The sequence below is a fragment of the Balaenoptera borealis genome, assembly GCF_965194805.1.
Source record: "Balaenoptera borealis genome assembly, chromosome: 3".
NCBI lineage: Eukaryota > Metazoa > Chordata > Mammalia > Artiodactyla > Balaenopteridae > Balaenoptera > Balaenoptera borealis.
This window is the reverse complement of record NC_138866.1, coordinates 132,526,842-132,553,105: the sequence shown is the minus strand read 5'-3', so window position 1 is coordinate 132,553,105 and position 26,264 is coordinate 132,526,842. Positions and strand designations below refer to the sequence as shown.

The 26,264-nt window shown below is 40.4% G+C and overlaps 1 protein-coding gene across 1 annotated transcript in view; it reads right to left on the bottom strand.

The window, feature by feature from the left end:
* Positions 1-26,264, bottom strand: part of GABRA5 (gamma-aminobutyric acid type A receptor subunit alpha5) — a 101,718-nt gene that overhangs the window by 37,164 nt on the left and 38,290 nt on the right. Inside the window, exon 7 of the mRNA XM_082385155.1 lies at positions 4,645-4,727. Coding sequence (XP_082241281.1) covers positions 4,645-4,727 — 83 coding nt within the window. The remainder of the gene's footprint in view (positions 1-4,644; positions 4,728-26,264) is intronic.

Sequence of the window (26,264 nt, the reverse complement as noted above, 5' to 3'; positions counted from 1 at the left end):
AGGGTTCTACCTTTATGACTTCAATTAACTTTAATTACAAAGGCTCTATGTTCAAATACAGTAACATTAGAGATTAGGGTTTCAAAATATGAATTTTGGGGGGACATAATTCAGTCCATAGTGTTCTACCACTGGCCCCACAAAATTTATGTCCTTCTCACATGCAAAATACATTCATTTCATCCCAGTATCCCCAAAGTCTTAACTCATTCCAAGCATCAACTCTAACATCTAAGGTCAAAAGTCTCATCTAAATATCATCTAGACTGAATTCATCCTGAGGCAAAATTCCTCTCCAGCTGTGAACTTGTGAAACAAGTTATTTGCTTCCAAAATACAATGGTGGGATGGGTATAGGATAAACATTCCTGTTCCAAAAGGGAGAACATGGAAGGAAATAAGGAATGACAAGTCCCAAGCAAGTCCAAAACCTAGCAGGGCAAGTTCCATTAGATCTTAAGGCTTGAGAATAATTCTCCTTGGTTCAGTGCTCTGAGGCAGCAGCCTCATGCCCATTGCCCTGCAAGGCGTGGCACCCAGGGCTCTGCTGGGTGGCAGCCCTGCCCTTTGAAGACCAAGTGGAGGCCGTCTGGCCCCCTGGGCCTGTGCACTCTGCAGCTGGGGTGGGACTGGCAGCCCTGATGGTCTCTGAATTGCCTTTGGGGTCTTTCTTCCAGCCTTCTGTTGAGATGGCCAATAACACCATGGGTAAACTTTTTATTTGGTGTTCTCTCCTGAAGAAACTTCCTCTTTTTTTGCAATATGAGTATGAGAATTTTCCAAATCTTTAAGTTCTGTTTTTTTTTTTTTCATTTTTTGTTTTGGCTTAACAATTCCTTCTTTAATTTATCTCTTGCCTTTCACATTTTACTATTAAGCTGTCAAGAGGAACCAAGCCACTCTTCCAGCACTTTCCTTAGAAATCTTCTCAACTAAATAACCAGTTTCATTGTTCACAAGGTCTACCTTCCACAAAACACTGGATCACAATGTAGTCAAGTGCTTTGCCAGTTCATAACAAGCAGTATCTTTCCTCCACTTTCCAATAACCTGTCCCACATTTCTGTCTGAGAGCTCACCAGAAGACCTTTAACATCCAAGTTTCAACCAGCATTCTGTTCATGATTACTTGGGTATTCTCTAAGAAGAAGAAAGGTTTCTCTTTAGCTGTCTTTTTTCTTTCTGAGCCCTTACCAGTATCTTCTTTAACATCCATGTTTCACCCAACAGTCCCTTCATAGCAATCTTGGCTTTTTCTAACATGCACCACAAAACTCTCCAGCCTCTATCCATTACCCAGTTCTAAAGCCACATCCACATTTCCAGGTATTTGCTACAGTAGCACCCACGTCTCATAACCAAAATCTGTATTAGTCAGGGTTCTCCAGAGAAACAGAAACAATAGGTATATACACATATATGTGTGTGTGTGTGTGTCTCTCTCTATATAGACATATATACATATACATATATTTACATATATATATATATATAGACACACACACACACATACATACATGGTTTATTATAAGGTATTGCCTCATGCAATAACGGGAGCTGAGAAGTCCCAGGATCTGCAATCAGCAAGCTGAAGAACCAGGAGAACTGATGGTGTAGTTCCATCAGAATTGTTAGGCTGGAGACCCAAGAAGAGCTGTTTCAGTTTGCATGGAAGGAAAAGACCAACATTCTTGCTCAAGGCAATCGGCAGGAGGAGTTTCCTCTTACCCATGGGAAGGTCAGCCCTTCTGTTCTATTCAGGTCTTCAACTGATTGAACGAGGCCCATCCACATTAGGGAGGGCAATCTGCTTTACTCAGTCAACTGATTTAAATGCTAATCTTATCAAAAAATATCTTCACATGCATGCCTACAATAAAGTTTGACCAAATATCTGGGCATCCTGTGGCCCAGTCAAGTTGACACATAAAATTAAAGAAAACAATAACCATAATAAGAAGCTCAGTGAATGAGTTCCTCAGAAAGATGGAGGGGGCAAAAGAAAGAATCAGTAAAATTAAAGATAGAACAATAAAAATTAAGTTATCTGAAAAACAGATTGTTGGGCTGCACCCTGCAGGTCTACAAAGGCCTCTACTTGCCCATCCTTAAGACTGAAGAAAGAGCCAGTGACAGAAACATCAACGGTTTAATGGATGGGGGAGCTTACACCTCTGAAGCAAGGTCCTGGAGTGACACCCCACCATGTTTGGCAGATGGCGGGCAGGACATGTGGCCATCTTTGCTCCTGGGGCGGAAGGAGAGATTGCCAGTTATAGGGGGAAATTATATCAGGTTACCTCATTGGTTACCAGGGAAACCAGCAGAGGAGTCTGTCCCTCACCACCCCTTTGATAAGCAGAGTGGAGAGTTCTTATCTAAAGCTAGAACAGTCATTAGCTGTGGCCTGGGGCAAGTATGTAGGTCAGTCATATGAGTAGGGTGTAGGTGAAGCAGGCACTGGTCAGGCAAGGGATATACAGAGAACAAGGGAACAGCCATCTGGAGGAGCCTGTGACCATACACAGATGTAATAGAAAAAAAAGTGAAAAGAGCCTCAGTACTTGTAAGAATACAACAAAAGATCTAACATTCATGTCATTTGAGTCAGGAAAGAAGAAGAGAAAGAGGATGGGGCAGAAAAAGTATTCAAAGTAATAACTGGTCAAACGTCCTAAATTTGACCAAAATCTATAGATGCAAGAAGTGGAGTAAATCCCAAATCAGTAAACCCAAAGAAATCCACACTAATACACATCATAGTCAAACTTCTGAAACTAAAGTCAAAGAAAAAAACTTGAAAGCAACAAGAGAGAAAAGATATCTCACCTATAAAGAAAATATGGTTTGAATTACAGCAGATTCCTCAACAGAAACCATGGAGGCAACAGCAAAGTAGCACATTTTTCAAATGCCACAAGAACTGTCAGAACAGGATCTTATATTCACTAAAAATGTTCTTCAGGTATGAAGGGAGAAATTAAGGTATTTTCAGATGAAGAAAAACTCAGAGAATTTATTGCCAGCAGTCTACCCTAAAAGAATGGCTAGGGACTTCCCTGGTGGTCCAGTGGTAAAGAATCTGTTACAATGCAGGGGATGTGGGTTTGATCCCTGGTCAGGGAACTAAGATCCCACATGTCACGGGGCAACTAAGCCCGTGCACCACAACTACTGAAGCCTGTGCACCTAGAGCCCATGGTCCACAACAAGAGAAGCCACTGCAATAAACCCATGCACCACAACAAAGAGTAGCCCCCACTTGCCGCAACTAGAGAAAAGCCCACATGCAGCAACAAAGACCCAACACAGACAAAAATAAATAAATAAAATTAAAATAAAAGATGTACAAGAAGATATACACAAAAACACTATAAATAAATAAAAATGGAATCATAATAAATGTTCAGCTAACCCACAGGGAGTCAGGAAAAAGAAAATAGAGAAATGGAAAACATAGAGAACGGAAAACCAAAAAATCAAATAAAATGGCAGACTTAAGTCCTAACATATCAATAGTTCGATAAAATGTAAATTATGAAAATACACCAATTGAAAATAAAGACTGGCAAAGTGAATTAAAAAATATGACCTAACTATACACCATCTGCAAGAAGCTCATTTTAATGTAATGATGCTTAGAGTAAACATATGGAAATATATACATCATTCAAATATTAATCAAAAGAAAGAGTGGCCATATGGATTTCAGGTAAAGTAGAATTCAAAGCAAAGAAAATTACCAGAGACAGAGATGAACATTATGCAATCATAAAGGGTTAATTCATCCACAAGAAAGTATAATCCTGAATGTGTATACACCAAAACAGCTGAGAAATACATGAAACAAAAAACTTACTGAATTGAAAGTGGAAATAGTCAACTGCACAATTACAGTCAAAGACTTCAGCACCTCTTTCTCAACAATTGATGTAGACAGAAAATCAGCAAACAATATAGAACTCACAACACCATAATCAACAGGATCTAATCAATACTTGTAGAGCATTCTACCAAGCAACTGCAAAGTACACATGACTTTCAAGTGTTCACAGAACAAATATCAAAATGAATCCTATTCTGAGTCATGAAATAAACCCCCATAAATGTAAGAAAAGTTGAAACCATACAGAGGGTGTCCTCTGACTATAATGGAATTAAACTAAAATCAGTAACAGAAAGATAACTGGAAAATCCCCAAACTGTTTAAAAATTAAATAACCCACATATAAATAATCAAATGTTCATATGGAACATCTGAGAAGAAGTGACTCAACATAGCAATAACTACCATGCAATAAGGAGTTATCAGGTGGGTAACTGAAATTGGGTCATTAAGGGCTGTTGGAGGAGGTGACCTGCAATCTGAGAAGTGAAGACAAGAAAGAATTGCCTGGTGCAGGTCTAAGGGTAGGGAACTGCTTCCTGAGGAGCATACCCTAATGGGCAAGTGCCTCCACTTGCATTCTCAGTTACAAGCAAGGAAAACAGCCTGGTGTGTGCCCCACCATACTCTCCAGCCTTCCCAAGCAGACTGCAGGTCATCTCATGCTTATTCACATATAGAACCTAAATGCTTCTCTGTCTTTGGGGGACATAACCCCCAAAATATATCCATGGTTCTTACTTGTGAAAATAACTTACAGCTGCCAAATTTCAGAGGGCAGGCATGGGCATCCATCGGGAAGTCTTCAAGTTGCATTGGGCATTCTGCCGAGATGGTCAAGCTGAAAAACAAGAGATGGGGACCTTTCAATGACTCACCGACTCTGGCTATTTACTGGACACCACGTTCCAGAAAGCCATATTAAGTACTCCACTCATTATTTTAATTACTATCTTTTATGAAATTGTCTAAACTGTCCCACCAAATTACATAGGATTGCATTGTAGATGAATATCATTTAGAAATAAGGTTTAAATCAAATCTACTCAGGAGTTCTGTGGCTTGCTGAGTGTCTGTACATACATTACAGCTTGTAAAGCAATTTGAGATGCCTTTAAAGATAATTTATTCTTTTATTCTCCCATCACTTACCCACAGTAATCTAAAAAACTTCCCTTGACAAGGCTGAAAATATATGTATGTTCTAAAATAATTTATACGCTCAAAAATATAAATGTGGAATAAATACACAGTCCAAGTTTTGACCAGAAGCTGGCTATAATTATTGTGTACTGGGTTGATGTCATGAAACTATAGAGTAAGCGAAATTGTGTTATGATAGCAACTTTCTTATTGTTTTTAATCCAAGTCTGGTCTTCCAAATAATAATACCACCATCCACTACCACTGTCACCAATGACTAAAACAGTGCTGATCATAAGAGTTGCTGGTCTGGGCTAGGGACTGTGTTAAGTGCTTCACCTGCATTAACATATCTAATTAGAATAGCACAATGTATTGCTATTATCACCCCAGTTTCAAGGTAAGAAAGTGAGGCATGGATATTAAGGGATCTGGACAAGAATGCAGAGCCCCTAATGGCACGTGCCCCACAGGCTGTGTGACCCAAAGCTCTGTTTGTACTTGCAGAGTCATCATGCTGTAGTGCTTTTATTTCTCTACAGATTTACTAATTAAGTAGTAAATCTAAATTTCTTTAATGAGTTAGTCTTCTGTCCTTAGTGTTTAATTCTATTATTTAAAATGAAATGTAATTGCATTAAATAAAATCAAATTGCACAATTTTCAACTTTAAACAGACGTTACAATTCTATTTTGTTATATTAAGTCTGGATCTTGCCCACGTGCCTGGGGTGAGAATCAAAATGTAAAAACAATCATTTTTGCCTTTACTGCTTCCTTCTTTTAAGATAGCTTAACTTTTTTGCTATTAAATTGGGCATGTAATTCACACTTGACGATTGCAGTTGGAGTAGTCAATTCATGTATTCTCTGAATGAAGCTAAAACGTGTCAGTGGAAGGAAGGTGTGTGCCCATCACGGAGAGGAAATCTGCTGCCTCTGCCTGGGGGTACCACTCTCCCCAAAATGGAGTGATTTCCAGAGGGTGTGAGTGCACATGGATGAGAATATACCACAAAAGTCTCATATTCAGGTGGGGAGATGATACCTAAAATTATATGCCACCTATGTTCGTAGAAGAATATGGAAAATACAGAAAAGTTATAAAGAAGAAAATTACAAATACATATCATTTCACTTATAATTTCACCTGGTACACTTTGTCCAGATTTCTTCACAGCTACAGATGCTTTCTTTTTGTTCTTGGTTTATAAAATTCAGTCTTCTGTTTACCTAACATTAGAGCAGGGGTATTTCCCACATCTTTAAAATCTCTGCATAATCATGACTTTGAAAGGTAAAATATTTAATTCTAGCATGCAGATGTGTGTTTGTGTAATATATATATACATATATCTGTATATGTGTGGACATCTTCAAGCATAAACTGTGTAAAAGGATTATTATTAGAGACTACAAAATGGGGAAGGTAAAGGAATATTTCCTTATTAGAATTAAGAAAACAGGACTTAAAAACCACAGCCTGTGAGGAGGACAACATAAAGGAAAACAGTGTTTTAATTTATCTTGTTAGTAAACTTAAGCCATTTGTTAAACAAAGCAATAGTGGGGCAGAAAACTTAAGTGAGTCAAATATGTTCTAGAGAATAAAATCACAATGACTCAGTAAATCTAGAATTTCTTTGAGAAGCAAATTTATAGTAGGGACATAAAAAGTATATATAAAGCTGCAGTGCCAGGTACAAAGCAATAAATGTGAAAATAAGCACATGAAGAAATGGTGATGTGGGAGAACAGAGAACGCTTCCAATTAGAAAAGTACATCTCAGTGCTGGTCTATGGCCTCTGCTCCAACAGTTGATGGCCTTGGTGTACGGAAGAGGCTGGGCTCAGCCAGTGGGAACAGTATGAGGGGGTGCAGGGTGCTTCAGGTGGTCCTGACTGTCCAAGCCCTGCTGTATGCACAGCAGACTTCAACCAGCAGACCCAGTGCTGCAGTCTTCAAGTTGCCCGCAATAATATCAACAACTATGGGCTGGACTCCCACCAGCAGGGTGACGTGGAGATGGTCCTTCCATGGCAGAATCTTCTCTCCAGACACTGCCATGTCTTGGAGCTCACATAACTGGGCTTCTGTCTCCCAGAAAACACTCTAGGGCCCACTGGGTCTGGAGGCTGCCTTGAAGCCAGATCTGTTGGCTGAATTCTTGACAATGTGGTGAATCACAGTTAACTCCTCTCCCCGCTGCTTGGTGCTGGGGTGCTTTGATCCCCGGGGTCACTGGAGGCACTGCCACCTGCATTCCTGTTGCTTGCCCTTACTTGTCAGAGTAGACCCCTCAGGGAGACTTGACCTCCCACCTCTGGCACTCTGCCCACTCCTGGCTTTTCCTCCTTTTCCTCATGTACTCCTCTTTCTTGGCCAACACCGTGTGTTTATAAGAGAGGTGAGGAGCCATTCTTTCTGTCACTGTGGTCTCAGCATCTGCTGTCTTGTTTTATTCTAGCTGTTTGGTCCTGAGATCTATGCCAAAACCACTGCACTGACAACATTTAATGATGGCAAGGAATGTACACCAAGGAGTCTGCTTTTAGCATATAACAGGAGGAGAGAGGGTGGGTAGAGACAGGTGGACAGAATTTAGCTGGATGGAAAAAGAAAACCCTTTTGAAGAAAAAAATAATTCCAGTGAAAACATAAAAAAGATAATTCTACAATTACCGTCTTGATAAATGCTAACATTAGAGCCTCACAGATTGTTCCCCCATTTTAATAGACTTCTTTAGAATTTGAATTCCAAACATCAGAAAAATATACTTCATCTATGATAGTGTCTCTCCTCTAAGGAGTGAATGTATTATTCAGATAAATTCCCCAATAGCATATGTTTCACCCTTAGTAAGAGAACAACACTTAAAATTTTGATCCTTTAAGCATTTCAAAAAAGGCCTATGCTTTTATAGTACTCAAATAATATCTCTAGATAAGAGGGACCCTTCCATTCATGGGGTTCTTAAAATGCAGTGTCCCTTGATGTACAACCAACCTCCTTCACACAGAATTGAGATCAGAGCACTCCATGGAATGTGGACTGTCAGAGCTCAAAGGAGCCAGCCAGGCCACCTCCTAGAAGCCCTTACTTTTCTCAAAAGGTTAAGGAATGTGCCTATGGAAAAACTTACTGAATTACTGGTAGATCCAAGGATCCAGCTTTTTTTCCCAAAGGTCAAATTTCTGTTTCTAAAGACATTCAAGCATTAACTTATTGGAACATAATATCCCATTTTTGAACATCTTAATTTTAGGGTAAGAAAAAGGGCATTTTGTGAGTTAAGCTGTTTGCTTCAACTTGGATGTAAACTCGCTAGAGAGCTCTCTGCTTGCCCAGGGGCAGCCCGCAGTGGCATGTGCTTCAGATGTTAAAACAGCCAAATTCTAGAGTAGCTTTGCCATTAATGAATTGTGCAACCTTTGTAAAACTGCCTAACTTCTCTGGTCCAGCCTTTCCATTTGAAAAAGAGAAATAATAACAGCTCCTTTATTCTCTGAAAAAAAAGAGAAGAGTTAATAGGTGTGAAAAGAGATTTCTACCCAATATGCTCTCCAGATCTGAGCTTTCTTCATTTACATGAGAATACTTCAGTGCAATAGAAGGTGTGGTGGTAGGCAGAATAATGGTCCTGCAAAGATATCCATGTCTTAATCCCCCAAACGTCATGACTTGTGAATATGTTACCTTAAATAGCAAAAGGGCTGTGCAGGCGTGATTAAGTTAAGGCCCTTGGGAGAGGGGAGTTTATCTTGGATTATCCAGATGGGCCCAGGAGAATCACAGCAGTCCTTATGAGAGGAAGGCAGGAGTGTCAGAGTCAGAGGCGATATGATGACAAAAGCAGAGGTCATGGGATTGTGGTCATGAACCCAGGGATGCAGGCAGCCTCTAGAAGCTGGAAGAGGCAAGGAAAGGATTCTCCCCTAGAGAACCCAGAAGGAATGCAATCCTGCTGCCTACAGCTTGACTTTAGCCTCATAAGACCTTTTTGGACTTTTGACCTCCAGAACTGTAAGATAATAAATTGGTTGTGTTTTAGCCAATAAATTCGTGATAATTTGTTACAACATCAATAGGAAAATAATACAAAATTTGGTACTTGGAAGTGGGATGCTACTGTAACAAATACCTAAAAAAGTGGAAATGATTTGGAATTGGGCAGTGGGAAGAGGCTGGAAGAATTTTGAGATTCATTATAGAAAAAGCCTAGACTACGTTGAACAGACTGTTAATTGAAATGTGAATGTTAATGATTCTGTAATGAGAACTTGCAGTGAGAAACATGGTAGAGAAGACCTACATTATATGGTCATACTGTTATATACACACACTGTTGGTAGCAATATGGACATCAAAGGCCCTAATGGTGAGGTCACAGAAGGAAATGAGGAAACTGGAACTTGGAGGAAAGGAGATTCTCACTGTATAGTGACAGAAAGCTTAGGTGGAAAGCGGAACTTGTAAAAGATTACAGTAGGCTAAATAATGCCCCTCAAAGATAAAAGGTCCTAATTCCTGGAAGTTGTAAACATTACCTTATATGGGAAAAGGGTCTTTACAAATGTGATTAAGGGTCTTGAGATGGGGAGATTAACCAGGTGGGCACTAAATGCAATCACAAAGATCCTTATAAGGGAGAGGCAAAGGAAAGTGCACATAGATAAAAGAAAGAAGGTGATGTGATGAAAGCACAGATGCTTGAAGATGCTGTGCTGCTGGCTTTGAAGATGTAGGAAGGTGCCCTGAGCCAAGGAATGCACGCATGACGCTCTAGATACTGGAAAAGGCAAGTAAACGGATTTTGTCCTAGAACCTCCAGAGGGAGTACAGCCCGGCCAAAACCTTGATTTTGCCCCAGTGTCACTGATTTCAGACTCATGGTCTCCAGAAATGTAAGACAGTAAATGTGTTTTAAGTCACCAAGTTTGTGGTAATTTGTTACAGTAGCCACAGGAAACTGATACAATGATGAAATTGGACCCTTAGATGAGGAGAGTCCAAGCTAAGTGTTAAAGTTGTGGCCTGTTTTTTCTTCCTGTTGCTTATAGTAAAATGTGAGAAGAAGGAGACAGATTAAGGTAAGGACTGCCAACAAAAAAGGGACCAAGACTTGATTTGGGAAATTCTCAGTTTATCCAGGTTGCAAAAGACGCTATAATTAGGAGATTCATTGTCAGGAAAACATACTCTTAAGGGAAAGCCAAGGGTGTGGTTGGATCTTTTGCTACTGCCTCAGACTCTTTGAGGAAATTAGATGTGTGACTCATGGGTCCTCTCAGCCATGTAAGCAAAAGTCATTAGAGAACGAATTATCCATGAAAGATTTATGAAGGAGGTCTAGTAGTGTAAATTCTTGAGACATACACAGGAGACGTAAATGATTCTTAAACATTTTATACCAGCAGAAACACTGTCAGTTTGGGCTGAATGGGACAGATAGAGGCCAAAATGAAAGAAGGCTGTCAGAACACCAACATTCCACAGGCAGGAAATAGGTTGAAAGAAACTACTCAACTGCAAACATGTGCTACCCTTCATGAAAAAGGAAGGATGACTCTAAGGGCAGAGGCTTAATCATGGAGGATTAGCCCCAGGCCTTGAAACCTACTGTTGTTTGCCTAACCGGATTTAGAAATTTGGGGGGGAATAGTGCTTCCTTTTCTCCTACTATTTTCTCTACTTTCAAATGGGAATATCTTTAACTGTTATCCTATGCTTGTCCCACCATTGTATTTTGTGGGTAATTAACTTGTTTCTTGAGTTCTACAAATTCACAGATGAGGATTGTGCCTCAGGGTAGATCATACCCAAATCCTCACACATAGCTGATTTAGATGATTCAGATGATGAGATTTGGAACTTTGGAGTTGATGAGATTTAGTTGAGACTATGGACTTTGATGCCGTAATGAGTTGAGACTTTGGGGGATATTGGAATGAGATTAATATTTTTTGCACATGGGACACACATGAATTTGGGGGGCAGAAGACAGATTGTGGTAAGCAAAATAATGATTCCCTAAAGATGTTCATGTCCTAATACTTCCTACTTATGAACGTGATACCTACCATGGCCAAAGGGACTTTTCAGATGAGATTAAATTAAGGATTTGGGGGTGGGGAGACTACCCCAATTATTGGACAGGCCCAATGTAAGCACAAGCCTACTTATAAGGAGACAGGAGTGTCTGAGTTGAAGTGGGAGATGTGACGCTGGAAGCAGTGATAGTGGAAGGAGTGATGCAGGGCCATGAACGAAGGAATGCAGGCAGCCTCCAGAAGCTGGGGAAGGTGAGGAAATAATTCTCCGCTAGAGAATCCAGAAGAGACACAATCCTGGCAACATAAGACCTGTTTCAGACTTCTGGTCTCCAGAGCAGTAAGATAATAAATTTGTATAGTTTTAAAGCCACTAAGTCTGTGGTAATTTGTTACAGCAACAATAGAAAACTAGCACAGTAGTTTCCATAAAATAAAATAATAATAATATTAATAATCCAATAACCAATTGTTAAATAATTTTCACAAAGTTGAGAAAGAAATTTGATTTGGTCAACTTATAAATAACTCACAAAGTATTCACTGTCATGAAAATCACAGGCTTGATAATGAAATGGACCAGACACCTCATGCAAGGTGGCCTGGCTTGGTCAGTGACTGAGCTGCAGGCTGCATCTCCACTGTTTTTTTTTTCTCTCCCCTACCCCTCCCCCTTGGCAACCACAAGTCTGTTCTCTTACCTGTTTGTGTTTCTTAGATATGTTCATTTGTGTTACATTTTAGATTCCACATATAAGTGATATCATGATAGTCTTTCTCTGTCTGACTTACTTCACTCAGTATGGCAATCTCTAGGTCCATCCATGTTGCTGCAAATGGCATTATTTCATTCTTTTTTATGGCTGAGTAATATGCCTCCACTGGTCATTCAGTGGAAACATCACCTTCCTATCAAGACTCTCAGGCAATATATGAAATATATCTGGGGACTCTTGAAATTCAATACTAACATAGCACCTAATGATTGGTGTTATGGGAAAGAGGTGAGGCTTAATTTGGCTGATACTTTTCCAAGTGAGTCTTTGTAAGGAACATAAGAATATTTAATGTACATAACTTTCTGTTTACTATGGTTGCACCCATCTGAAGGGCTGCCAGCTTTGGAGATGGAGGAAAGCTGGCACTCTCAGCTGGCTCTTTGTAGGCAACATCTTTATTTTTCTGTAGGCTCATTGTGCTGCCTCTGGCTTATTCCCACCTGGATGGGGCTGTGCAGGGCTACTTCAACACTCTGGAGAGTCTTCCTTGCTCTACACCTGAGTCACATCCTCAGAGATGAAGAAGCTATAGAGTAATATCTGCACGAGGAGCACCTTTTGTGCTGGGTCGTCAGGGGGAAGGTCTCTGAGAGGAAGCCCAGCTCTGAGGGTTATATGCTTGTTTTCCTTATATTTGATTTACCTCTAGATTGGCAAATAAGAGAAGTTTACTCAGGTACTACAAAGAATTGGTCTTTTTATTAATATAACATGTCTACTCATATGTATTTATTGAGTCACTAGTGCTAGGAATAGAGATAGCCCTGCTTCTCCTTCAGAAACTTCCCCAAGAGCTCTGCCTGATGTCAAAATTCTGTTTACTGGAGCATTCTCTCCTATACTCCTGTGCTCAGGAAGAACTGCAAACTTATTCATTCAATAAAAAAATGCATGAATGCATTTCTCTTCCTGTAAACAATCACTATTCCGTGTATCGTGATAAATAGTGATATGCCATGTTTATTATTTGTCAGTTAGGCATCGCTGGTTTTCCTTGAAACTAACTACAATTCATAATAATGTTTTGAGGAAAACATTCTAAAGCTCAGCTATGTAAAAACTGAACTTTTTAAATCTAAACATTGACAAGTTGGGAACAATGTGTGTTGGAACCCAGAGGTCATTGTCAGGTTCAGCCACTCCCACCCCATCTTTTTACTAACTAACCTGTGCATACTGGTCCCTTTGGTGGCAGTTGTACACCTATTGTAATTAAGTTTGATCCAAACCAGAACTGCAAGCCTAGTTTCCTTCAGGGCCTGGCCATGGTGCTTATCCTGGTTAGTCGCCCTCCTGAGGGATCTCCGTCTTAGCACTAACCCTGACCCTACCCAAAGCTAAAGCAGGGCCTTTGCCTGTGATAAAGATGAGATGAGATACCAAGTTCAGCAGGTACAGCCCAGGTTGGGGTGGGCAGCAGCCAATGGAGAGCAGAAGAATAAAGGGTGCAGTGACTTGTTTAAAAGGCAATAGAATTTAAATTCATTGAAAGGCAACCTTGCAGAAAGCAGAACTTTGGGCATTATCTGAAAGTTCCAATAAGACTATACTAAAATGATGCATGTTTTGGTTTATACAATTGTAAAGTTCCATACTTAAAAAAACACACAAAACTGTTATTGAGATAGCATAATGAACCTCTTCCTTTTAGCAATGAAACCAAATTCTACAATTTACTTCCAGCTTGAGTTACACATTTCATAAGTCATTCTAAATCTAATTGATTCATTTTGTACTCTTCAATGTAATAGGGATGTACAAGGGAGCAACCATCAGAATTATTCTGGCTGAAAATCCTCTCTGAACTTGCACTATTTATTAGGATTCTCATTCCTCTTCAGCTGTTGGAAAGAAGATGTCAGGAATTCTATATTTTGGGAAAACTAGTAGATGTATGATAATTTTACAAACTTAGCCATATTTCTTATCCAAAAGGCATATAAACTTTATTGATTTATTTTGATTAACATGGCTATTTCTTTTTTAATGCTTGTGTTCCTCAGGAAGGCACTGTAATGATTGATGTGAGAGCAGAAACATTTTGGTTAATTTTTTATGTGTATCCACACACCCAGCAATAAACCTTCTTAATAAATCAAATGTAGGAAAATAAACACAAGCTTGGTCAATAAAAAGACTGCTGCAAAAAAGGAGCAGCAAAATTATGCAAAGACATTCCTTTCTCAAAGTGAAATTCAAGTACATCTCTAATTATAAAGCACAATGCAATCAACAGTGTTGTGGGTTACAGAGAAGATGGAATAGACAGTGAAATCAAACAGACCCAGCCCCAATGCTCAGCTCAGTCTCCATGTGCCCACATTTCCCTATAAAGGGGATTATATAAAGCTTATCTTACAGTGTTAGGTCCTGACATACCAAATACCAATACAGATATGTAGTACAATGCCTGACACACAGTAAATGCTTTAAAAGTCCTAAAGGAGAAGTAAAGGTGACATCAGTAGAAGTGGGGGACTAGGGAACATCCACAAAAGCAGTGAATAAGCTGCAAAAACAGTCATCAACTTTTTATGGAACTCTGGAATCTGATAAAAAACTTACAACAGCCAGAGAAAACTTAACAAGAAAAAAAATGTCTGAAAACCAGTAAGCAGGTTCTGTAGCATTTTAACTTACCCTGTTACCAGCCCCCACTCTCTAGCTCTGCAGTGGGCATGAAAATGGGAACTCACAATACTTGTGCAGGTTGCTGGTAACAGGAATGATATGGACCTTATTCTCAAAGAATGTTAGTTGTTTGCTTTGATCTGTCTGGTGGGTCCCTGAAGGATTGGCTCAAGGGTCTGTCTTTGTTTCAGCTGACTCAGAGGTGTCTTCCTAGGGTGTTATTTGTTGAAAACATTTAAAGGCAAATGTATTCACCACAGTCACAGAGGAAATGGATACAGTTGGGGCAATCAACAGACAGACTGAAAGCCTAGGAAGGAGAGGCTGAGGAAGGAGTTACTTGGGGAAATAAGGGCTGAAAAGCTCCCACATATTCCAGAGAATCTAGAAGGCCATGTGCATGCTCAGGACTGGACACATGCTCAGAAAAGACCCAAGAAGGCCCTAAGTTCTCATCTCCAGCTGACTCTCAGGATCTGTACAGGCAGGAAGTGAAAGCTATGGCAAAGTTGTAAACTGGTTAAACTTTAAAGAGCATTCCAACATACACAGAGAGTCTATCTGCAAAGACTAAGAGAGCTTTTATTTTCTGTTTTTTTGTTCCAAGTTATTAAGGAATCTGTATCAAATCACTAGCTGGCCATTAAGCTAATGAGACTGACCACACATGACAAAGAATACAGACTTTTAAAAGTTGTTGAGAAAACTCACTAAACAAACAACAATACCACAAAAAGCAAAACAGGAAACTCTATGGATGGAGGAGGATCTGATTTCTCTAGTTACCATATTATGATAATCAAAACATCCAGTTTTCAACAAAAAATTGAGGCATACAAAAAAAAGAACCCCACAAAAATAGATATTCCATTCACAGGGGAAAAAAGAAATTAACAGAATCTGTCTCTGAGGAAGCAAAGACATTGGATTTACTAGAAAACACTTTAAATCAATTGCCTTAAATATCAAGGAGCTAAAGAAAACAATGGACAAAGAAATTAAGGAAACCTAGAGAACAATATCTCAACAAATATAAAATATCAATAAAGAGATAGAAGGTATAAAAAGAACCAAATAGAAATTCTACAGGTGAAAAAAAAATAACTGAAATGAAAAATTCACTAGAGAGTTTCAACAGCATATCTGAGAAGATGGAAGAATCAGCAAACTTGAAGATAAGTCAAATGAAATTATCCAGTTTGAGGATAGAGAGAAAAAAATGAATAAAAATGAACAAAGCCTAAGAGACCTCTGGGATACCATCAAGAATACCAAAACATACATAATGGGAGTCCCACAACTAGTGAAAAAGGAGAAAGGGGCAGAAAGAATATTTGAAGAAATAATGGCCAAAAATGTCTTCATTTTAATGAGAAATATTAATCTAACATCAAAGTTCAAAAAACTCCAAGTAGGATAAACTTAAAGAGATCCACACTGAGACATATTATAATCCACACTGAGACACATTATAATTATAATCTCATGAACAAGAGATCCTAAATAAGATTAACAACAGATTTCCATCAGAAACCATGGAAGCCAGAGGCAGTAAAGTGACATATTCAAAGTGCTGGAAGAAAAAAGTATCCTTCAAAAATGAAGGAGAAATTAAGATATTCCAGATAAACAAAAAACTGAGGGCATTCATTGTGATAGGCTTGTCCTATTATAAACACTAAAGGCAGTCCTTTAAGTGGAAACAAAAGAGCACTAGCAGTAACTGGAAGTTACATGAAGAAATGAAGAATGCCAGTACTGGTAAAGACATAGGTAAATACAAAAGCCAGTATTATTTTTATTTTTGGTTCATAAACTTCTCTATTATCTTATATGATTTTAAAGACAAATGCATAAAGTGGTGATTATAAATCTATGTTACTGGGCACACTATGTATAAAGATGTAATTTTTGACAATAACAACATAAGAGGGGGAACAGAACTATAGAAGCAAAGTTTTCATATACTATTGAAACTAAGTTGGCATTAATTCAAACTAATTGTCATACATGTAGATATTAATTTAAATCCCCAGAGTGACCATTAAGAAAATAACTAAAAATGTTTGCAGTATGAGAAGTGAGATGAGAGTTTAAATAGTGCACTAGAAAAAATAATCAATTAAATACCAAAGAAGGCAATAATTTAAGAGTTGAGGAACCAAAAAATGAATAAAGCATATAGAAAGCAAATAGACTTAATCATCTCTTTAAAGACCTATCCCCAAACACAGTCACATTCTGAGGTACTGGGGGTTAGGATTTCAACATACGAATTTGGAGGGACACAGTTTGGCCCATAAAAACACCCCTTACTACATTATCTTTAATCCTTCCTTGTCAGTAGTTATATTAAATCTAAATGAAACAAACACTTCAATTAAAAGGCAGAGACTGGTAGAATCAATAAAAAAATATGAACTAACTATATACTATCCACAAGGGATTCACTTTAGTTCCAAATATACAAATACGTTGAAAGTGAATGGATGGAAAAAAGCATTCCACCCAAACATAACAAAAAGAGAGCTAAAGATAAAATTTGTTACAAGAGACAAAAAAGGACACTATATAATGACAAAAGACTCAATCCAGTAAAAATATATAGAAATTATAAACATATATGAACCTCACAACAGAGCCTCAAAAATATATGAGGCAAAAACTGACAAAACTCAGGAAAAATAGACAGTTTTACAATAATAGTTGGAGACCTCAATATCCCACTTTCGATAATGGTTAGAAAAACCAGAGAATAATGACAAGGAAATAGAAGATTTAAACTACACTGTAACCCAGCTAGACCTAGCAGAGGTATATAGAGAACTTCATCCAACAATAGCTCTCTTTTCAAGGGCACATACAACACTGTCCCAGATAGACCATATGAACAGCCACAAAACAAGTCTCAATAAATTTCCAAATATTGAAAGCATACACAGCATCTCCCCTGACCACAATGGAATGAAATTAGAAATCAATAACAGAAGGAAAATGGAAAATTTCACAAATATGTGGAAATTAAACAACACAATCCTAAATAACAAATGGGTCAAAGAATAAATCACAAAAGAAATGAGAAAAAAACTTTGAGATGGATGGAAACAAAAATATAGCATATGAAAACCTATGGGATGCATCAAAAGCAGTGCTCAGAGTGAAATTCAGAGCTGTCAATGTCTGCATTAAAAAAGAAGAAAGGGGCTTCCCTGGTGGCGCAGTGGTTAAGAATCCACCTGCCAATGCAGGGGACACGGGTTCAAGCCCTGGTCTGGGAAGATCCCACATACCATGGAACAACTAAGCCCGTGTGCCACAACTACTGAAGCCCGCGTGCCTAAAGCCCGTGTTCTGCAACAAGAGAAGCCACCGCAATGAGAAGCCCGCACACCGCAATGAAGAGTAGCCCCCACTAGCTGCAACTAGAGAAAGCCCGTGTGCAGCAACAAAGACCCAATGCAGCTAAAAATAAATAAATAAAATAAACAAATTTATAAAAATAAAAAAAGAAGAAAAGTTTCAAATCAATAACCCAATTTTACATATTAAGGAACCAGAAAAAGAAGAGCAAACTAGACCCAAAACTAACTGAAGGAAGGAAATAATAAAGACTGGGTAAGTGAAATAGTGAATAGAAAAACCTCAGCCTCTCTCACAGAGAAGCCAGAGGGCATGCTGCCCAGTGACCTAAAGCCCACAGGGTCTGCAGCCCCAGTGCAAGACTTCCACACCACAGATGCTGCAGTTTTCCATCCCTGAATCCCTTCTTCCAGAATTCTGAATGCTGTGGATAATGGACAACTAGAGCAGGATTTATAATGTTATTTAACATATTTTAACAACCCAGAATCTTTCAAATGATGACCACATCCTTCTTTTGGAGAGCTGATAGAAAGGGTGGTGTTGGAGCATTTGGGTGAGTAGACAGACACTTGCTGTACTGGGTGATGCTAGAGGGCTGAGCCCCAACTGAGTGGCAGCTGCATCTTCCATAATGCAAGGACTTGGGTTAAATTTTCTGTTGGCTTCACTGGACAGTGGGGATTTCTTTGCCCAAACTCAGAAACTCAGTGATTTTCTACCTAGAACTGCCCCTCAGTGTCACTCCTCTTGATTTCCATGACTGTGGTCTGACCATCAATCTCCTCTTTCCACTTCACATTTCAGAATCCTCTATTTTCTACTCTAGCAACTCATTTTGTGACAGTCTATCATTTTCATTAAGTGGCCAGACAAATATTTTGGAACTTTATTGAGTTTCTGTGAATCAGGAAGGGTTTCTCTCACCATTGGTTAAATTACTGAGCTCAAGGCTACCAGTCTCCAAATGTCATCGACTTAGGAAAATTGCATTATTTTTAGAAAACAGCATAATAAAATGTGCCCTAAAAAGTCCCTTTCTGGGTTGGTTTTACCCCCAGCACAGTGAATACCCTACGAGTAGTGTTGACTGGTCTTCACAATGCAAGTTCGTAGAGCAGAGGATCAGATACTTGTAGTAGAGGAGCTGAGCATAAAACAGGAAAACCGACAAGAGGATTTGGGTTCCACTCTCCTTATCATTAGTAGACATAAACGACATATGAATTCTGAAACTTTAGATTTTAACAATGAGCAACTTGTACTTCTCCAAGTTCGTAAGGAATTGAGTGTGCAGGTGAGACAGCTGTGCAGAGTGTGTTGGGATGGTTTGTATGGCATTGTAGCTTTTCATTGATGTCTGTGTGAGTTCACTAGGACGACCAAAACAAAGTGTCATAGACTCAGTGGCTAAAACAACAGAAATGAATTTTTTCACAGATCTGGAGGCTGGAAGTCTGAGATCAATGCAGGGCTGGTGTCTCCTGAGGCCTATCTCCTTGGCTTACAGACGGCCGCCTTCTGTCCTCACACGGTCTCCCTTTGTGCCTGTGTGTATCCTGATCTCCTCTTCTTATAAAGACACCAGTCGTAGTGGATTAGGACCTACTCTAAAGACCTCTGTTTAACGTAATTACCCCTTTAAAGGACCTATCTCCAAATATAGTCACATTCTGAGGAACCTGGGCTTAGCTTTAATGTGTGAATTTGGGGGGACACCATTCAGCCCATGACAATAGCCAACTCATGTGTTTCTTACCTGCAGCTCCCCCCACCTTTCTGACTTGACAAATGGTGGCATACAGACTGAAACAGACAATGAGGAAATCTACCTGAATTGGTTAAACCTGGACTGTTGACACGTGACTTTAAAAAGGGGGTGAAAACTTTTGAATTTGTGAGACATTATGTTCCATTTCATATGCCTTTTATGAGATCTTTTGAACAGCTCTTTTATGGTTGCTTTGCTGAGACAGCAAGAAATCTTTGGTTCATCTGGGGGCAACATTGGCGCACACACCAAGTGACACCTCATAGCCCTTAAAAAGAAAGGCAATGTATTCCAAATAGTCTTTACACCCCTGTGTGATACAGAGTGAAGGAGCAGCCAGAGGTGCTGGGCTCCAAAACAATTCAAGGTTGGGGAATGGCCGAGGGTGGGAAGGATTTAAACTGATGACTCTGGAGGAAAAACAAAAGGGAGGTTCATCCCTTCATTGGAAAGCCTGAGTGGGGTCTGCCCGGCTCTCATGGAGGCTTTGACCCAGCCTGGCTGACAATAACTAAATGGGTTTCTCCTCTGGTCCGTGTGCTGTGAAAAGGCTCTTTTCACTTATATTTACAAAAACCCTAGAACACGGGTACTATTTTTATACCCATCTTACAAATGAAGTTATAAAACTTCTCCCACATCACACATTTAGTGGCACAGTTAGGATTCCAACCCAAGTGGAATCATTCCAGAGCCTGCACACAAGTGGTGTCAGGTCAAGAACTTGCAAGTTAGTTAACAAGCTCTGCATCCCTAACAAGGGAAACTCAGACTGTGTTTTAAATTGTCTTGGTTTCTGTATTCAGAATGAATAATTCAGAATGGCTCCCCAAGAGCCAGGAGTCAGCCAAGTGCAACATTCCCGGCGGAGGTGAAGGGCCTGAGTGGCCTGGCAGGCAGGACAGAACTTGAGGGATAGGCGGCCCCTGGTAGCCAGGGCTGGAAAAAAGGGCCAGTGCCACATAACAGAGAAAGAATGAAAAGGAACCATTTGGTCAACCAAAAACTAGGGAAGCAGTTGCTATCTGGGAAGAACTCTGGGCCACATTTCAGACCTCGGCAGATGTGCATGAGGGGGTGTCCTAAAGGCCACTGGGAACCCAGGACCACACAAGATGAAATAAGGGCTTGTGTTTTACAGCATATAAGTAAATAGACAGGTTGGGCCATGGAAACAGAAGAATTTTCAGAGAAGAAACACGGGAGTGAGACGAGAAGGCAAAACACTGGAGGGCTTGATGTTCTGTTGGCCCAGCTGTGCCTCTGGGTCTGTGTGGCTTTGAAAGGGTCCCAAGTCTCAGTTCAACCCCCTACAGAATAGGGAAAAATATATGTCCAATCTCCCCAAGGGAGAGTACACCATGCACCTCAAGAGGCTAAAATAACAGGTATTAGCGTCTTCCTAATGTGAGAGGAAAGGAAGGGTCTGGTGAGAGAAGAGCACAGGAAAACACAGGTTTATATAGTGAAGGACGGTGAACACTTGTAGAGGGAGTTCATGCCCCAGTGTTCAGAGACCAAGGGATTAAGATGAAGGACAATGAGGGGAAGTGGGTCTGACCCGGCTGATCCTTGACAATCAGGGACCAGCTTTTACAAACAGGTAACAGAGACAGTGCAACAGCCTGAAGCCATGAGCCCCACGTGCTGCTGACCTGCCACAGAGAACAGTGATCCCTACTCCAAGACATTTGAGAAGGAAAGGAGAAGGGTGGCCAGTCAGGGGGTCAGGAAAGTTTCTGCTCCTTGCTCTAGAATTTCCCAGTGGCCCAAAACAGAAGTAACTAGTCCTGAATACAGGGACCTTTTAAATCTGTCCTTGCCCACCTTTTAGGTCTATTCTCCTGAGATATCATCACACATTTTTTATACTATTTCATTCTGACTCCTATTTTCGTATTTTTGCACATTTTTGTCCCTATATCTAGAACATCCTTGCAACTCCCCCTCACCCCGCTAGCCACACCTCCTCAAGACCCAGCTCAGACAGCCCTCCATCACTCCTTCTGTTAACCCTGTCCCCTGCCCACCAGCCTAAGAAGACAGGCCCCCACTGTCGTATTCCTTAATATGCCTGCCTCCATTTCCATGACATCCGGGTCCATGGATGGTGTTTATGCACCATCTAAAGTTCTTTCAGGTAACTGTAAATTGATGAAGGGATGGAGCAAGTGGGGAGAAAAAGATGGTTAAGTGAAGGGCTGAGGGGGGAAGGGCAGGAGGTTGTCATCCTGGCTGACAGGTCTGCTCCCATGATCACTGCTTAGTTATTTAAATTAACACACAGGGAGATGAGCCAAACAGATCTTCGTCTTGCCTCCCCCTCCCCTGTTTAATAACATTCTTTCAGTTGGAAGATTAAGGTTCATCCCCTCACCACCACCCCCACACACCTGCACAGGCTTACATGTTGCTCCGACTCTGGCACTGACATCCTTTGTAATGTCCTTCCACAGCTCAATACTGCACTAGGAAAACAGAGAGCAGGGAGGGAGGAGGAGTACGTTCTCCAGACGTCTGCACAATTGTCTGTTTTCCAGGCAGGGCCAAGCACAGCTTGTGCACTTAGGGGCTGATGGAGCACTCCTGGTGCAGGTGACCACAGGGGCGGGGAGGCCGGCAGAACCCCATCAGGACAGCTCTGTCATCTGCTGTTCCCTCAAGCCCACTGTTCAGGGCTTGGCCTCTGCCATTTGGCACCCAGGGAAAGGGTTTAGCAATGTGCTGAAAGTCAAACCAAAATGTCGAGTGTGATTGCGTCTTTGTCTGCACTTAGCAACCTCAGGGCTGCACAGTCTGAGCATAGTTAAAATGGAATTCAGCCTTCCTCTGACCCTTTCAGGAAACCCTGGTGCCCTTCAGGTGTCCCCATGCATTCATTCCTTCAAACTATTATCTACGGAACAGCACTGCTTTGCAAGACAGATCTGGGAATCGTTTTTGACACTTCTCACACACATATCTCTCCATTTCAATTCTACCAGCAAGTTCTGGCAGTTCTCCCTCCAAAATGAGTCTGCCCATTTTGTTCTTTGGTTTTGCCTCCAGCAGATCTGGCCTTGTCTCCTGCCTAGATGTGGCACGGTCCTCTTAGGAGTCCTTAGGTGCCCCTAAGAGCACCGTGATCCCAGTCAGAAGCCTGATTCCTCCAAGCCCTGTTTTTTTCAGAAGGCAGCAGATACCTAATCTTAAACTTGTGCACTTCACTCCCCACATCAGCCCTTCCTCTGTTCCTTAAAATGCTGGCTCAGGACACCCAGCCAGTACCACCTTTTCCTTCTGGCCACAGTTGCAAAGTGACTTAGAGACGTCTTTCCTGGGCCCATGCCCAACCTAAAGGGCCCTTCCTATTATTCTCTCCCATGTTCTTTTTCTTCTCTGTGTTTTAATGCTAATAGAAAATAACATTTCCTCTGTTTATATTTAAAGGTTTGTTTATTGACCTTATTAACATTGTCTGAAGCACTATGGGAAAGAAATTAGATTCAACTGGAAAAAAATACATTCAATAATAAAAATTAGATTAGCAATGTTTATTAGTTTTTGTTGGATGTCTTTAAAAATAGTTAGTCTAGGGCTTCCCTGGTGGCGCAGTGGTTGAGAATCTGCCTGCCAATGCAGGGGACAGGGGTTCGAGCCCTGGTCTGGGAAGATCCCACATGCCGCGGAGCGACTAGGCCCGTATGCCACAATTACTGAGCCTGCGCGTCTGGAGCCTGTGCTCCGCAACAAGAGAGGCTGCGATAGTGAGAGGCCCACGCACCGCGATGAAGAGTGGCCCCCACTTGCCGCAACTAGAGAAAGCCCTCACACAGAAACGAAGACCCAACACAGCCATAAATAAATAAATAATTTAAAAAAATAGTCTATTTGATCATTAATACGTTTAAAATGTTTTTTTTTAAATCATTTAAAGATTTAAAAAAATTTTAAAATCTTTTTTAAAAAAAGATTGTAGGGGAGTGACATCATCATTTTGAAGACGCCAATCTCCTTCCCCTCACAAAGATCAACAATTAAATTGCTATTCATGAATAAAAACAGCTCTGGGAGATCTAGAGCCCACTTTCCACTTCCAGGAAAGGAAGAGCTGGGTGAGCGATCAGGTTCCCCAGCTATTCTGGGCACCGTGCAAAGGTACTGCTTCACTTATACCCAACCAAGACTGGCAAAGCTGATGTACAGACATGGTTAGAAACAGAAAGAAAAGCAGGGGCTACTAGGAGCAGCCAGACAGCAGAGTGATAGTGCCCTGCTCTGTAGACAAAACCAGCAGATGTTGCCACTGATGAAACCAAAGGTGGCACTGCCACCATCAAACCCCTGTAGATTTCTCCAGCTTTCACCCCATAGGTATTTCACTGACTCCAGCCACCTGGGTCTTTCCTCGGTCCCTCCCCTGTGCCCCTGCCAGAGCCCAGGCACCACACCAGCAGCCATCCCAGGCTTCTATGGCTGCATGAGTTCCAGCCTAGACACCCACCACTGATGCTCACCACCATGCACGCACTGGAGGCCAGCCCCTCCAGTGGGGTTGTGCACGTTGCCAGCCTCCACTACAGTGTGCACACTCAGGGGAGACTGTGTAGCCATACGAGAGCACACGAGAGCCAAGGCCACCACAACTGCTGGTGGGCTCAAATTGGGCCCTGTCTCTGTCACTGACCTGCACCACTGTGCTCCCTGCAGCTGGCCCCTCTCCTCCAGCCGTGCACCAGCAAGCCCCCAGCCAGACCCATCATCTGTCTCCCTGCTGCACCCATGGCATGATCCAGCAACCCCTAGTGCACACAGACAGCCAGAACCCTCACAGTTGACCCTGCCCCTGCTGCTTGTCCTGGCCTCCACCACTACATGTGTGTATGCAACTGACCCCTGCAGCTGAGTGTGTGCACACCACTGGCTCTGGCAACCACCACAATCATAAGTCCTTATCCAACCAAATTACTTGATGTAAATGTAAATGGATTGAATTCTCCAATCAAAGATAGAGAGTAGGTAGATGGATTGAAAAACAGGCTCCAATCATATGTAGCCTACAAGAGACTCACATTAACTTTAAGGACACACACTGGCTCAAAGTGAGGGGATAGAAAAAGATATTCTACGAAAATGGAAACCAAAAGAAAGCAGAGATAACTGTATTTACACCAGAAAAATAGATTTTAAACCAAATCTGTAATAAAAGACAGACAAGGTCATTATATAATGATAACAGGTCAATTCATCAAGATGATATAACAATCCTAAATATATATGCACCCAACATCAGAACACCTAAATGCATTAAGCAAATACTAACATATCTGAAGGGAGAAATAGACAGTACAATAATAGTAGGGTATTCAATACCCTACTTTCAACAATATACACACATCCAGACAGGAAATGTATAAGTAAAGTTGGACTAGAACCATACTTTAGACCAATGGCCCTAACATGCACGTACAGAACACACCACCCAAGAGCAGCAGAACACACATTCTTCCCAAGTGCACATGGAACATTCTCCAGGATAAATCATGTGATAGGACACAAAAAGTCTTAGCAAACTTAAGAAGAGTGAAATCATACCAAGTGTCTTTTCTGACCACAATGGTATGAAACTAGAAATCAATGACAGGAAGAAAACTGAAAAATTCATGAATATCTAGAAATTAAATAACACTCTCTTGAATGACCAATAGGTCAAAGAAGAAATCTAAAGGGGAATCAAAAAATATCTTGAAGCAAATGAAAATGGAAATACAACATACAAAATCCTATGTGATGCTGCAAAAGCAATGCTAAGAGGGAATAAGAGGGAAGTTTATAGACAAATGCATAGACTAAAAAAAAAAAAAATCTCAAATAAACACCCTAACTCTACACCTCAAGGAACTAGAAAAAGAACAAACTAAGCCCAAAGTTAACAGAAGAATGAAATAACAAAGATCAGAGCAGAAATTTTAGAAAGAGAGACCAGGAAAAAACAAAGATTAACAAAACTAAGAACTGGGTTTTTTTTTTTATAAAGATAATCAAAACTGACAAACCTTTAGCTAGACTAAGAATAAAAGAGAGAAGACAAATAAATAAAATCAGAAATGAAAGAGGAAATGTTACAACTATCACAAAATACAAAGAATCATAAAAGACTACTATGAACAACTATATGCCAACAAATTTAATAACCTAGAAGAGATGGATAAATTCCCAGAAACATACAACCTACCAAGACTGAAATAGGAAGAAATAGAAAGTATGAACAGATGAAAAATGAGCAAGGAAATTTAATCATTATCAAAAACCTCCCAACAAAGGAAAGCCTAGGACCAGATGGCTTCACTGATGAATTCTACCAAAACATAAAAAGAACAATGAACACCAATCTTTCTCAAACTCTTCCAAAAAACTGAAGAGGAGAGAACACTCCCAAATTCATTTTACAAGGTCAGCATCATCCTGATACCAAAGCCAGGTAAGGACATTATAAGAAAACTACAGACCAATATCCCGGATGAACTTAGATGCAAAAATTCCTAACAAACATTAGCAAACCAAATTCAACAGCATATTAAAAAGATCATACACCATGATCAAGTGGGATTTATTCCAGTGATGCAAGGAATCAATAAATATGATGCATCACATAAATAGAAC